Below are 18,279 nucleotides of genomic sequence, written 5' to 3'. Positions count from 1 at the left end.
GTCATCACTACACCACTCCCCTTACAGTCATCACTACGCCACTCCCCTTACGGTCATCACTACGCCACTCCCCTTACGGTCATCACTACGCCACTCCCCTTACGGTCATCACTACACCACTCCCCTTACAGTCATCACTACGCCACTCCCCTTACGGTCATCACTACGCCACGCCCCTTACAGTCATCACTACGCCACTCCCCTTACGGTCATCACTACACCACTCCCCTTACGGTCATCACTACGCCACTCCCCTTACAGTCATCACTACGCCACTCCCCTTACGGTCATCACTACGCCACGCCCCTTACGGTCATCACTACGCCACGCCCCTTACAGTCATCACTACGCCACTCCCCTTACGGTCATCACTACACCACTCCCCTTACGGTCATCACTACGCCACTCCCCTTACAGTCATCACTACGCCACTCCCCTTACAGTCATCACTACACCACTCCCCTTACGGTCATCACTACGCCACTCCCCTTACAGTCATCACTACGCCACTCCCCTTACAGTCATCACTACGCCACTCCCCTTACGGTCATCACTACACCACTCCCCTTACAGTCATCACTACGCCACTCCCCTTACGGTCATCACTACACCACTCCCCTTACGGTCATCACTACGCCACTCCCCTTACGGTCATCACTACGCCACTCCCCTTACAGTCATCACTACGCCACTCCCCTTACGGTCATCACTACGCCACTCCCCTTACAGTCATCACTACGCCACTCCCCTTACGGTCATCACTACGCCACTCCCCTTACGGTCATCACTACGCCACTCCCCTTACAGTCATCACTACGCCACTCCCCTTACAGTCATCACTACGCCACTCCCCTTACAGTCATCACTACGCCACTCCCCTTACAGTCATCACTACGCCACGCCCCTTGCGGTCATCACTACGCCACTCCCCTTACGGTCATCACTACGCCACTCCACTTACAGTCATCACTACGCCACTCCCCTACAGTCATCACTACGCCACTCCCCATACAGTCATCACTACGCCACTCCCCTTACGCTCATCACTACGCCACTCCCCTTACGGTCATCACTACGCCACTCCCCTTACAGTCATCACTACGCCACTCCCCTTACAGTCATCACTACGCCACTCCCCTTACAGTCATCACTACGCCACTCCCCTTACAGTCATCACTACGCCACTCCCCTTACGGTCATCACTACGCCACGCCCCTTACAGTCATCACTACGCCACGCCCCTTGCGGTCATCACTACGCCACTCCCCTTACAGTCATCACTACGCCACTCCCCTTACGGTCATCACTACGCCACTCCCCTTGCGGTCATCACTACGCCACGCCCCTTACAGTCATCACTACGCCACGCCCCTTACGGTCATCACTACGCCACTCCCCTTGCGGTCATCACTACGCCACGCCCCTTACAGTCATCACTACGCCACGCCCCTTGCGGTCATCACTACGCCACTCCCCTTGCGGTCATCACTACGCCACGCCCCTTACAGTCATCACTACGCCACGCCCCTTGCGGTCATCACTACGCAACTCCCCTTGCGGTCATCACTACGCAACTCCCCTTACGGTCATCACTACGCCACGCCCCTTAAGGTCATCACTACGCCACGCCCCTTAAGGTCATCACTACGCCACGCCCCTTACGGTCATCACAACACCACGCCCCTTAAGGTCATCACTACGCCACGCCCCTTAAGGTCATCACTACGCCACTCCCCTTACAGTCATCACTACGCCACGCCCCTTACAGTCATCACTACGCCACTCCCCTTACGGTCATCACTACGCCACTCCCCTTACGGTCATCACTACGCCACTCCCCTTACAGTCATCACTACACCACTCCCCTTACGGTCATTACTACGCCACTCCCCTTACGGTCATTACTACGCCACTCCCCTTACAGTCATCACTACGCCACTCCCCTTACTAGGGCTGCACGATATTGGAAAAAAATTACATTGCGATATTTTTTCCCCCAACGATATATATTGCGATATTGAGAGCCATAACTCCATGCTAAAGACAATAATAACCATTCCATGATATTAATAATTTCACTAATAAGCAAGCTTCATTACAAGTGACAAAAAAGGTCACTTAATATTTTATTACAAAAATAGAACATTTAGAACATAGAAACAGCAGCTTTACACCAACCCCCTGATTGGTTTACAACAATATAACTTAAAATAAATATATTTTTTATAAAACAACTTAAGCATTTTGGTTCACAATCTTGTAAGTCAACTTTTCTTAGCCAAAGTGCCAAAGTAAAACAGTGTTGATGTTGGTCATCATAATCATATGAAATAAACAAAATGATATAAAACTTTAATATATTTTGTATTAAATCTTCTAAACAGATTAGAGAACATGTTTCTGTAAACAGAAAAGCCGAACACATTTAAACAGCAGCTTTACCGCCTCTGTCAGCGTCGCCGCTCCCACCACGCGCATCAAGAGCTGAGGGAGCACCAAAAAAATAGCCTAATGAAAAATCAATAATTCTAATGCCGATATTATTTCAGTATAGAAATACAGACATCCCAAGTCTCCCGGAAGTTCCGGGTGTCTCCCGCATATTATTGATAGCGGCTGATGCCCGCGAATTAGTTAAAATCTCCGGAATCTAGAGCGAGCGCGCCCGCGAGACAGAGACTGTGCTCCAAACCGCGCAGCGCGTGAACGGCAGAGAGAGCAAGAGACCGCGCGCGTGCCTCACGAAGCGCATGTAATATCTCCCGCTGGTCCTACTGTGCTACTACCCTTCACATCGCATGTTCCGGCGATGTGACTATCGCTCACTCGCACATCGCGATGTCGATGTTAAAATCGAATATCGTTCAGCCCTACCCCTTACGGTCATTACTACGCCACTCCCCTTACAGTCATCACTACGCCACTCCCCTTACGGTCATCACTACGCCACTCCCCTTACGGTCATCACTACGCCACTCCCCTTACAGTCATCACTACGCCACGCCCCTTGCGGTCATCACTACGCCACTCCCCTTGCGGTCATCACTACGCCACGCCCCTTACAGTCATCACTACGCCACTCCCCTTACGGTCATCACTACGCCACGCCCCTTACAGTCATCACTACGCCACGCCCCTTACGGTCATCACTACACCACTCCCCTTACGGTCATCACTACGCCACGCCCCTTAAGGTCATCACTATGCCACGCCCCTTAAGGTCATCACTACGCCACGCCCCTTACGGTCATCACTACACCACTCCCCTTACGGTCATCACTACGCCACGCCCCTTAAGGTCATCACTATGCCACGCCCCTTAAGGTCATCACTACGCCACGCCCCTTACGGTCATCACTACGCCACTCCCCTTACGGTCATCACTACGCCACTCCCCTTACAGTCATCACTACGCCACTCCCCTTACGGTCATTACTACGCCACGCCCCTTACGGTCATCACTACGCCACTCCCCTTACGGTCATCACTACGCCACTCCCCTTACGGTCATCACTACGCCACTCCCCTTACAGTCATCACTACGCCACTCCCCTTACGGTCATTACTACGCCACGCCCCTTACGGTCATCACTACGCCACTCCCCTTACGGTCATCACTATGCCACGCCCCTTAAGGTCATCACTACGCCACGCCCCTTACGGTCATCACTACGCCACTCCCCTTACGGTCATTACTACGCCACTCCCCTTACAGTCATCACTACGCCACTCCCCTTACGGTCATCACTACGCCACGCCCCTTACGGTCATCACTACACCACTCCCCTTACGGTCATCACTACGCCACGCCCCTTAAGGTCATCACTATGCCACGCCCCTTAAGGTCATCACTACGCCACGCCCCTTACGGTCATCACTACGCCACTCCCCTTACGGTCATCACTACGCCACTCCCCTTACAGTCATCACTACGCCACTCCCCTTACGGTCATTACTACGCCACTCCCCTTACAGTCATCACTACGCCACTCCCCTTACGGTCATCACTACGCCACGCCCCTTACAGTCATCACTACGCCACTCCCCTTGCGGTCATCACTACGCCACGCCCCTTACAGTCATCACTACGCCACGCCCCTTGCGGTCATCACTACGCCACGCCCCTTACGGTCATCACTACACCACGCCCCTTGCGGTCATCACTAAGCCACGCCCCTTACGGTCATCACTACGCCACGCCCCTTACGGTCATCACTACGCCACGCCCCTTACGGTCATCACTACGCCACCGTACGTCTCCGGTTAGCCTCGTCGACCTCAGCAGTTTGTTAACGATGTTCGTTTGCGCAGTTGCCCGTTCGTTTCTGCACGGAGATGTTTAATAGAAGCGAGTGTGAAGATGAATGTGACGTGTTTTGACTGACAGGTGCAGTTTGAGGCCGGTGTATTTGATTGACAGCGTCTGATTGTTTGTTTTCTTGCTGAGACTCTCTGAATCAGACTCACAGCATGTTAAGTTCTCTAGGCCGATTCGATGCGAGATGAGCAGAATACATGAATGATGTGCGGTCAGATGTTGTGTGATCGTGTGTGTTCACTGTCCTGTCAGAGGCTCAGCTGGCTCTCGGCGCTCTGGGTTTATGAGCGAACCGTCACCGTTATTTACGACCGTTTGGGGGTTGTCGCTGCGCGTTTGTCGTGAGCTGAACGGGCGTGTTTGATCTGCATTTGTTCCCGGACGGGTTTTAATCAGATGAGAAAGCTGATGAAATGCCCTGTAGATTGATGGCTCTGACATGCCATCGTAAACAAGAGCGGAGTAACTATCATCTGTGATAGACTGACGCTGTGTGTGTGTGTGTGTGTGTGTGTGTGTCAATGCACATGCCATAAACTGCTGATTGGGCCGTGTGTGTGTGCCTGTGTGTGTGTGTGTGTGTGTGTGTGTGCTGAGATGGAGCCGGTGTGATTTTACGGCCGTTTTTTTTCCCGTTGTGTGATGGGTTCGTCGGACAGCTTTGAAGAGCGCCTGCATTTCTTCTGCTCGTTAGTGTCAAACTGTAAAAGCTCTGAAGGTCCGTCTTGATGAAATGAATTTCAGCTTGTCATGGATTGTCTGTAAATTAGAATAAAAATGCAGTAGCTGTGTGTGTTTGCGTTTACAGAGCAGCAAAAATATGCCTCGGATCGGAAATTAAATAATTTTCTGGCTCTTGATTGACCAGTAGTTTGAGTTTCTGTGCTGATGGTTGTGTCTCTGGTGGTCACACACACACACACACACACACACACACACACACACACACACACACACACACACACACACACACACACACACACACACAGGAAAATAATGCAACAAAGTTTGTCTAGAAGACAATAGCGTCACAGACAGTCCAGCTTCAGTAAGCTCAGTGATGGTTAATTTTTGTTGTAAAAAAACTTATTAATTTAGTTACTATATATATATAGTTGCTCTGTGATGTCATTGTCCAGCTCAGTTCTCATATAATGGTGTCAATGCAGGCAGATCAATAATATTGTTGAATATTAAGTTAAATGTTCAACAATATTATAAAGTAAACAAACGCATGACAGAAGCAGGCCTGATCTCCCACAGACGCACACGGTGAGCCGGTGTTTATCTGGGCTCGGCTGAACAGTCTGATTATTGAATGTAATCGTTCGTCCCACGTGAACTTACACTTGACAATGCATCTTTATTCTGTCTTTTGCACTTGCTTATGTTTGTGTGGCACTTTTGCACATTGTTTTGCTTCCAAGAGGAGACATACGGGACAGTGAGTCAGTGAGGATCTGTTTTATAAGAGAGATTGAACATGTTTAGCTCCATGACTCCGCCGGCCCTGAACAGTTGCTAAGCCTAAGCTCCCAGATGATCCCAGACCTCTGAACTCCTGACCTGTGTGTGTGTGTGTGTGTGTGTGTGTGTGTGTGTGTGTGTGTCTGTCTGTCCAGGATCTGCAGGGGTCTGAGGCGGAGCAGATGTTTGGGAAGCTGCTTCCAGCCTTGGCACAGCTGGCACTGAGAGCGCCGAGCCTCTTCACACAGGTACCCGAACCTCCATCACTCTATCACACACAAAACACACCAGAACCTCCATCACTCAATCACACACAAAACACACCAGAACCTCCATCACTCAATCACACACAAAACACACCAGAACCTCCATCACTCAATCACACACAAAACACACCAGAACCTCCATCACTCAATCACACACAAAACACACCCGAACCTCCATCACTCAATCACACACAAAACACACCAGAACCTCCATCACTCTATCACACACAAAACACACCAGAGCCTCCATCACTCAATCACACACAAAACACACCAGAACCTCCATCACTCAATCACACACACAACACACCAGAACCTCCATCACTCTATCACACACAAAACACACCAGAACCTCCATCACTCAATCACACACAAAACACACCAGAACCTCCATCACTCTATCACACACAAAACACACCAGAACCTCCATCACTCTATCACACACAAAACACACCCGAACCTCCATCACTCAATCACACACAAAACACACCAGAACCTCCATCACTCAATCACACACAAAACACACCCGAACCTCCATCACTCAATCACACACAAAACACACCAGAACCTCCATCACTCAATCACACACAAAACACACCAGAACCTCCATCACACACAAAACACACCAGAACCTCCATCACTCAATCACACACACAACACACCAGAACCTCCATCACTCTATCACACACAAAACACACCAGAACCTCCATCACTCAATCACACACAAAACACAAAACACACCAGAACCTCCATCACTCTATCACACACAAAACACACCCGAACCTCCATCACTCTATCACACACAAAACACACCAGAACCTCCATCACTCTATCACACACAAAACACACCCGAACCGCCATCACTCAATCACACACAAAACACACCAGAACCTCCATCACTCAATCACACACAAAACACACCCGAACCTCCATCACTCAATCACACACAAAACACACCCGAACCTCCATCACTCAATCACACACAAAACACACCAGAACCTCCATCACTCAATCACACACAAAACACACCAGAGCCTCCATCACTCAATCACACACAAAACACACCAGAACCTCCATCACTCAATCACACACACAACACACCAGAACCTCCATCACTCTATCACACACAAAACACACCAGAACGTCCATCACTCAATCACACACACAACACACCAGAACCTCCATCACTCTATCACACACAAAACACACCAGAACCTCCATCACTCTATCACACACACAACACACCCGAACCTCCATCACTCAATCACACACACAACACACCAGAACCTCCATCACTCTATCACACACAAAACACACCAGAACCTCCATCACTCAATCACACACACAACACACCAGAACCTCCATCACTCTATCACACACAAAACACACCAGAACGTCCATCACTCAATCACACACACAACACACCAGAACCTCCATCACTCTATCACACACAAAACACACCAGAACCTCCATCACTCTATCACACACAAAACACACCAGAACGTCCATCACTCAATCACACACACAACACACCCGAACCTCCATCACTCAATCACACACAAAACACACCAGAACCTCCATCACTCTATCACACACAAAACACACCAGAGCCTCCATCACTCAATCACACACAAAACACACCAGAACCTCCATCACTCAATCACACACACAACACACCAGAACCTCCATCACTCTATCACACACAAAACACACCAGAACCTCCATCACTCAATCACACACAAAACACACCAGAACCTCCATCACTCAATCACACACAAAACACACCAGAGCCTCCATCACTCAATCACACACAAAACACCAGAACCTCCATCACTCTATCACACACAAAACACACCAGAACCTCCATCACTCAATCACACACACAACACACCAGAACCTCCATCACTCAATCACACACAAAACACACCAGACCCTCTATCAATCAATCACACACAAAACACACCAGAACCTCCATCACACACAAAACACACCAGAGCCTCCATCACTCAATCACACACAAAACACACCAGAGCCTCCATCACTCAATCACACACAAAACACACCAGAGCCTCCATCACTCAATCACACACAAAACACACCAGACCCTCCATCACTCAATCACACACAAAACACACCAGAACCTCCATCACACACAAAACACACCAGAGCCTCCATCACTCAATCACACACAAAACACACCAGAGCCTCCATCACTCAATCACACACAAAACACACCAGAACCTCCATCACTCAATCACACACAAAACACACCAGAACCTCCATCACACACAAAACACACCAGAACCTCCATCACTCAATCACACACAAAACACACCAGAACCTCCATCACTCAATCACACACAAAACACACCCGAACCTCCATCACTCAATCACACACAAAACACACCAGAACCTCCATCACTCAATCACACACAAAACACACCAGAACCTCCATCACTCAATCACACACAAAACACACCAGAACCTCCATCACTCAATCACACACAAAACACACCAGAACCTCCATCACTCAATCACACACAAAACACACCAGAACCTCCATCACTCTATCACACACAAAACACACCAGAGCCTCCATCACTCAATCACACACAAAACACACCAGAACCTCCATCACTCAATCACACACAAAACACACCAGAACCTCCATCACTCTATCACACACAAAACACACCAGAACCTCCATCACTCAATCACACACAAAACACACCAGAGCCTCCATCACTCAATCACACACAAAACACACCAGAACCTCCATCACTCAATCACACACACAACACACCAGAACCTCCATCACTCTATCACACACAAAACACACCAGAACCTCCATCACTCAATCACACACAAAACACACCAGAACCTCCATCACACACAAAACACACCAGAACCTCCATCACTCAATCACACACAAAACACACCAGAACCTCCATCACTCAATCACACACAAAACACACCCGAACCTCCATCACTCAATCACACACAAAACACACCAGAACCTCCATCACTCAATCACACACAAAACACACCAGAACCTCCATCACTCAATCACACACAAAACACACCAGAACCTCCATCACTCAATCACACACAAAACACACCAGAACCTCCATCACTCAATCACACACAAAACACACCAGAACCTCCATCACTCTATCACACACAAAACACACCAGAGCCTCCATCACTCAATCACACACAAAACACACCAGAACCTCCATCACTCAATCACACACACAACACACCAGAACCTCCATCACTCTATCACACACAAAACACACCAGAACCTCCATCACTCAATCACACACAAAACACACCAGAGCCTCCATCACTCAATCACACACAAAACACACCAGAACCTCCATCACTCAATCACACACACAACACACCAGAACCTCCATCACTCTATCACACACAAAACACACCAGAACCTCCATCACTCAATCACACACAAAACACACCAGAGCCTCCATCACTCAATCACACACAAAACACACCAGAGCCTCCATCACTCTATCACACACAGAAACACACCAGAACCTCCATCACTCTATCACACACAAAACACACCAGAACCTCCATCACTCAATCACACACAAAACACACCAGACCCTCCATCACTCAATCACACACAAAACACACCAGAACCTCCATCACACACAAAACACACCAGAACCTCCATCACTCAATCACACACAAAACACACCAGAGCCCCATCACACACAAAACACACCAGAGCCTCCATCACTCAATCACACACAAAACACACCCGAACCTCCATCACGCTATCACACACAAAACACACCAGAGCCCCCATCACTCTATCACACACAAAACACACCAGAACCTCCATCACTCAATCACACACAAAACACACCCGAACCTCCATCACTCAATCACACACAAAACACACCAGAACCTCCATCACTCAATCACACACAAAACACACCAGAGCCTCCATCACTCAATCACACACAAAACACACCAGAGCCTCCATCACTCAATCACACACAAAACACACCAGAGCCTCCATCACTCAATCACACACAAAACACACCAGAGCCTCCATCACTCAATCACACACAAAACACACCAGAGCCTCCATCACTCAATCACACACAAAACACACCAGAGCCTCCATCACTCTATCACACACAAAACACACCAGAACCTCCATCACTCAATCACACACAAAACACACCCGAACCTCCATCACTCAATCACACACAAAACACACCAGAACCTCCATCACTCAATCACACACAAAACACACCAGAGCCCCCATCACTCAATCACACACAAAACACACCAGAGCCCCATCACTCAATCACACACAAAACACACCAGAACCTCCATCACTCAATCACACACAAAACACACCAGAGCCTCCATCACTCAATCACACACAAAACTCACCAGAACCTCCATCACTCAATCACACACAAAACACACCAGAGCCCCATCACTCAATCACACACAAAACACACCAGAACCTCCATCACTCAATCACACACAAAACACACCAGAGCCTCCATCACTCAATCACACACAAAACACACCAGAGCCTCCATCACTCAATCACACACAAAACACACCAGAGCCTCCATCACTCAATCACACACAAAACACACCAGAGCCTCCATCACTCAATCACACACAAAACACACCAGAGCCTCCATCACTCAATCACACACAAAACACACCAGAGCCTCCATCACTCAATCACACACAAAACACACCAGAGCCTCCATCACTCTATCACACACAAAACACACCAGAACCTCCATCACTCAATCACACACAAAACACACCCGAACCTCCATCACTCAATCACACACAAAACACACCAGAACCTCCATCACTCAATCACACACAAAACACACCAGAGCCTCCATCACTCAATCACACACAAAACACACCAGAGCCTCCATCACTCAATCACACACAAAACACACCAGAGCCCCATCACTCAATCACACACAAAAACACACCAGAACCTCCATCACTCAATCACACACAAAACACACCAGAACCTCCATCACTCAATCACACACAAAACATACCAGAGCCCCCATCACTCAATCACACACAAAAACACACCCGAACCTCCATCACTCAATCACACACAAAACACACCAGAACCTCCATCACTCAATCACACACAAAACATACCAGAGCCCCCATCACTCAATCACACACAAAACACACCAGAGCCCCCATCACTCTATCACACACAAAACACACCCGAACCTCCATCACTCAATCACACACAAAACACACCCGAACCTCCATCACTCTATCACACACAAAACACACCAGAGCCCCCATCACTCTATCACACACAAAACACGCCCGAACCTCCATCACTCAATCACACACAAAACACACCAGAGCCTCCATCACTCTATCACACACAAAACATACCAGAGCCCCCATCACTCAATCACACACAAAACACACCAGAGCCCCCATCACTCTATCACACACAAAACACACCCGAACCTCCATCACTCAATCACACACAAAACACACCAGAGCCCCCATCACTCAATCACACACAAAACACACCAGAGCCTCCATCACTCAATCACACACAAAACACACCCGAACCTCCATCACTCAATCACACACAAAACACACCAGAGCCTCCATCACTCTATCACACACAAAACATACCAGAGCCCCCATCACTCAATCACACACAAAACACACCAGAGCCCCCATCACTCTATCACACACAAAACATACCAGAGCCCCCATCACTCTATCACACACAAAACATACCAGAGCCCCCATCACTCTATCACACACAAAACATACCAGAGCCCCCATCACTCTATCACACACAAAACACACCAGAGCCCCCATCACTCAATCACACACAAAACATACCAGAGCCCCCATCACTCAATCACACACAAAACATACCAGAGCCCCCATCACTCTATCACACACAAAACACACCCGAACCTCCATCACTCTATCACACACAAAACACACCAGAGCCCCCATCACTCTATCACACACAAAACACACCCGAACCTCCATCACTCAATCACACACAAAACACACCAGAGCCCCCATCACTCTATCACACACAAAACACACCCGAACCTCCATCACTCTATCACACACAAAACACACCAGAGCCTCCATCACTCAATCACACACAAAACACACCAGAGCCCCCATCACTCAATCACACACAAAACACACCCGAACCTCCATCACTCAATCACACACAAAACACACCAGAGCCCCCATCACTCTATCACACACAAAACACACCCGAACCTCCATCACTCAATCACACACAAAACACACCAGAGCCTCCATCAGTCTATCACACACAAAACACACCAGAGCCCCCATCACTCTATCACACACAAAACACACCCGAACCTCCATCACTCTATCACACACAAAACATACCAGAGCCCCCATCACTCAATCACACACAAAACACACCAGAGCCCCCATCACTCTATCACACACAAAACACACCCGAACCTCCATCACTCAATCACACACAAAACACACCAGAGCCCCCATCACTCTATCACACACAAAACACACCCGAACCTCCATCACTCAATCACACACAAAACACACCAGAGCCCCCATCACTCTATCACACACAAAACACACCCGAACCTCCATCACTCAATCACACACAAAACACACCCGAACCTCCATCACTCTATCACACACAAAACACACCCGAACCTCCATCACTCTATCACACACAAAACATACCAGAGCCCCCATCACTCTATCACACACAAAACACACCCGAACCTCCATCACTCTATCACACACAAAACACACCCGAACCTCCATCACTCTATCACACACAAAACACACCCGAACCTCCATCACTCTATCACACACAAAACACACCCGAACCTCCATCACTCTATCACACACAAAACATACCAGAGCCCCCATCACTCAATCACACACAAAACACACCAGAGCCCCCATCACTCTATCACACACAAAACACACCCGAACCTCCATCACTCAATCACACACAAAACACACCAGAGCCCCCATCACTCTATCACACACAAAACACACCCGAACCTCCATCACTCAATCACACACAAAACACACCAGAGCCCCCATCACTCAATCACACACAAAACACACCAGAGCCCCCATCACTCTATCACACACAAAACACACCCGAACCTCCATCACTCAATCACACACAAAAACACACCAGAACCTCCATCACTCAATCACACACAAAACACACCAGAGCCCCCATCACTCTATCACACACAAAACACACCCAAACCTCCATCACTCAATCACACACAAAACACACCAGAACCTCCATCACTCAATCACACACAAAACACACCAGAGCCTCCATCACTCAATCACACACAAAACACACCAGAACCTCCATCACTCAATCACACACAAAACACACCAGAGCCCCCATCACTCAATCACACACAAAACACACCAGAGCCTCCATCACTCAATCACACACAAAACACACCCGAACCTCCATCACTCAATCACACACAAAACACACCAGAGCCCCCATCACTCAATCACACACAAAACACACCAGAGCCTCCATCACTCAATCACACACAAAACACACCAGAGCCTCCATCACTCAATCACACACAAAACACACCAGAGCCTCCATCACTCAATCACACACAAAACACACCAGAGCCCCCATCACTCAATCACACACAAAACACACCAGAGCCTCCATCACTCAATCACACACAAAACACACCCGAACCTCCATCACTCAATCACACACAAAACACACCAGAGCCCCCATCACTCAATCACACACAAAACACACCAGAGCCTCCATCACTCAATCACACACAAAACACACCAGAGCCCCCATCACTCAATCACACACAAAACACACCAGAGCCTCCATCACTCAATCACACACAAAACACACCCGAACCTCCATCACTCAATCACACACAAAACACACCAGAACCTCCATCACTCAATCACACACAAAACACACCAGAGCCCCCATCACTCAATCACACACAAAACACACCAGAGCCTCCATCACTCTATCACACACAAAACACACCAGAACCTCCATCACTCAATCACACACAAAACACACCCGAACCTCCATCACTCAATCACACACAAAACACACCAGAACCTCCATCACTCAATCACACACAAAACACACCAGAGCCTCCATCACTCAATCACACACAAAACACACCAGAGCCTCCATCACTCAATCACACACAAAACACACCAGAGCCCCATCACTCAATCACACACAAAAACACACCAGAACCTCCATCACTCAATCACACACAAAACACACCAGAGCCCCATCACTCTATCACACACAAAACACACCCGAACCTCCATCACTCAATCATACACAAAACACACCAGAGCCCCCATCACTCTATCACACACAAAACACACCCGAACCTCCATCACTCAATCACACACAAAACACACCAGAGCCTCCATCACTCTATCACACACAAAACATACCAGAGCCCCATCACTCAATCACACACAAAAACACACCAGAACCTCCATCACTCAATCACACACAAAACACACCAGAGCCCCCATCACTCTATCACACACAAAACACACCCGAACCTCCATCACTCAATCACACACAAAACACACCAGAACCTCCATCACTCAATCACACACAAAACACACCAGAGCCTCCATCACTCAATCACACACAAAACACACCAGAACCTCCATCACTCAATCACACACAAAACACACCAGAGCCCCCATCACTCAATCACACACAAAACACACCAGAACCTCCATCACTCAATCACACACAAAACACACCAGAGCCCCCATCACTCAATCACACACAAAAACACACCAGAACCTCCATCACTCAATCACACACAAAACACACCAGAGCCCCCATCACTCAATCACACACAAAAACACACCAGAACCTCCCTCACTCAATCACACACAAAACACACCAGAGCCCCCATCACTCAATAACACACAAAAACACACCAGAACCTCCATCACTCAATCACACACAAAACACACCAGAGCCCCATCACTCTATCACACACAAAACACACCAGAACCTCCATCACTCAATCACACACAAAACACACCAGAACCTCCATCACTCAATCACACACAAAACACACCAGAAGCTCCATCACACACAAAACACAACAGAACCTCCATCACTCAATCACACACAAAACACAACAGAACCTCCATCACACACAAAACACACCAGAGCCCCCATCACTCTATCACACACAAAACACACCAGAGCCTCCATCACACACAAAACACACCAGAACCTCCATCACTCTATCACACACAAAACACACCAGAACCTCCATCACTCTATCACACACAAAACACACCAGAAGCTCCATCACACTCAAAACACAACAGAACCTCCATCACTCAATCACACACAAAACACAACAGAACCTCCATCACACACAAAACACACCAGAGCCCCATCACTCTATCACACACAAAACACACCAGAAGCTCCATCACACACAAAACACAACAGAACCCCCATCACTCTATCACACACAAAACACACCAGAGCCTCCTTCACACACAAAACACACCAGAACCTCCATCACTCTATCACACACAAAACACACCAGAACCTCCATCACTCTATCACACACAAAACACACCAGAACCTCCATCACTCTATCACACACAAAACACACCAGAGCCCCATCACACACAAAACACACCAGAGCCTCCATCACTCAATCACACACAAAACACACCCGAACCTCCATCACTCAATCACACACAAAACACACCAGAGCCCCCATCACTCAATCACACACAAAACACACCAGAGCCTCCATCACTCTATCACACACAAAACACACCAGAACCTCCATCACTCAATCACACACAAAACACACCAGAACCTCCATCACACACAAAACACACCAGAGCCTCCATCACTCTATCACACACAAAACACACCAGAGCCTCCATCACTCAATCACACACAAAACACACCCGAACCTCCATCACTCAATCACACACAAAACACACCAGAACCTCCATCACTCAATCACACACAAAACACACCTGAACCTCCATCTCTCAATCACACACAAAACACACCAGAACCTCCATCACTCAATCACACACAAAACACACCAGAGCCTCCATCACTCAATCACACACAAAACACACCAGAGCCTCCATCACACACAAAACACACCAGAACCTCCATCACTCAATCACTCAATCACACAAAAAACACACCCGAACCTCCATCACTCTATGACACACAAAACATACCAGAGCCCCATCACTCAATCACACACAAAAACACACCAGAACCTCTATCACACACAAAACACACCAGAGCCCCCATCACTCTATCACACACAAAACACACCAGAACCTCCATCACTCAATCACACACAAAAAACACCAGAACCTCCATCACTCAATCACACACAAAACACACCAGAACCTCCATCACACACAAAACACAACAGAACCTCCATCACTCAATCACACACAAAACACACCAGAGCCCCCATCACTCAATCACACACAAAAAACACCAGAACCTCCATCACTCAATCACACACAAAACACACCAGAACCTCCATCACTCAATCACACACAAAACACACCAGAGCCCCCATCACTCAATCACACACAAAACACACCAGAGCCCCCATCACTCAATCACACACAAAAAACACCAGAACCTCCATCACTCAATCACACACAAAACACACCAGAACCTCCATCACTCAATCACACACAAAACACACCAGAGCCCCCATCACTCAATCACACACAAAACACACCAGAGCCCCCTTCACTCAATCACACACAAAAAACACCAGAACCTCCATCACACACAAAACACAACAGAGCCCCCATCACTCAATCACACACAAAACACAACAGAACCTCCATCACACACAAAACACAACAGAACCTCCATCACACACAAAACACAACAGAACCTCCATCACACACAAAACACAACAGAGCCCCCATCACTCAATCACACACAAAACACAACAGAACCTCCATCACACACAAAACACAACAGAACCTCCATCACTCAATCACACACAAAACACAACAGAACCTCCATCACACACAAAACACACCAGAGCCCCCATCACTCTATCACACACAAAACACACCAGAGCCTCCATCACTCAATCACACACAAAACACAACAGAACCTCCATCACTCAATCACACACAAAACACAACAGAACCTCCATCACTCAATCACACACAAAACACAACAGAGCCCCCATCACTCAATCACACTCAAAACACAACAGAACCTCCATCACACACAAAACACACCAGAGCCCCCATCACTCTATCACACACAAAACACACCAGAACCTCCATCACTCAATCACACACAAAACACACCAGAGCCTCCATCACTCAATCACACACAAAACACAACAGAACCTCCATCACACACAAAACACAACAGAGCCCCCATCACTCAATCACACACAAAACACAACAGAACCTCCATCACACACAAAACACAACAGAATCTCCATCACTTAATCACACACAAAACACAACAGAACCTCCATCACACACAAAACACACCAGAGCCCCCATCACTCTATCACACACAAAACACACCAGAGCCTCCATCACTCAATCACACACAAAACACAACAGAACCTCCATCACTCAATCACACACAAAACACAACAGAACCTCCATCACACACAAATCACAACAGAATCTCCATCACTCAATCACACACAAAACACAACAGAACCTCCATCACACACAAAACACACCAGAGCCCCCATCACTCTATCACACACAAAACACACCAGAACCTCCATCACTCAATCACACACAAAACACACCAGAACCTCCATCACACACAAAACACACCAGAACCTCCATCACTCAATCACACACAAAACACACCAGAACCTCCATCACACACAAAACACACCAGAACCTCCATCACTCAATCACACACGAAACACACCAGAACCTCCATCACTCAATCACACACAAAACACACCAGAACCTCCATCACACACACAACACACCAGAACCTCCATCACTCAATCACATACAAAACACACCAGAACCTCCATCACACACACAACACACCAGAACCTCCATCACTCAATCACATACAAAACACACCAGAGCCCCATCACTCAA

The 18,279-nt window shown here is 47.9% G+C and overlaps 1 protein-coding gene across 10 annotated transcripts in view; it reads left to right on the top strand.

The window, feature by feature from the left end:
- The window catches only part of LOC306989371 (poly(ADP-ribose) glycohydrolase), a 52,485-nt gene that overhangs the window by 19,922 nt on the left and 14,284 nt on the right, over nt 1–18,279 (top strand). For all 10 annotated transcript variants that reach the window (XM_079595013.1, XM_079595020.1, XM_079595014.1 and 7 more), the window contains one exon: nt 5,941–6,033. In XM_079595013.1, coding sequence (XP_079451139.1) covers nt 5,941–6,033 — 93 coding nt within the window. The remainder of the gene's footprint in view (nt 1–5,940; nt 6,034–18,279) is intronic.

The sequence above is a fragment of the Phoxinus phoxinus genome, assembly GCF_949152265.1.
Source record: "Phoxinus phoxinus genome assembly, chromosome: 21".
NCBI lineage: Eukaryota > Metazoa > Chordata > Actinopteri > Cypriniformes > Leuciscidae > Phoxinus > Phoxinus phoxinus.
This window is presented reverse-complemented; position numbering and strand designations above follow the sequence as displayed.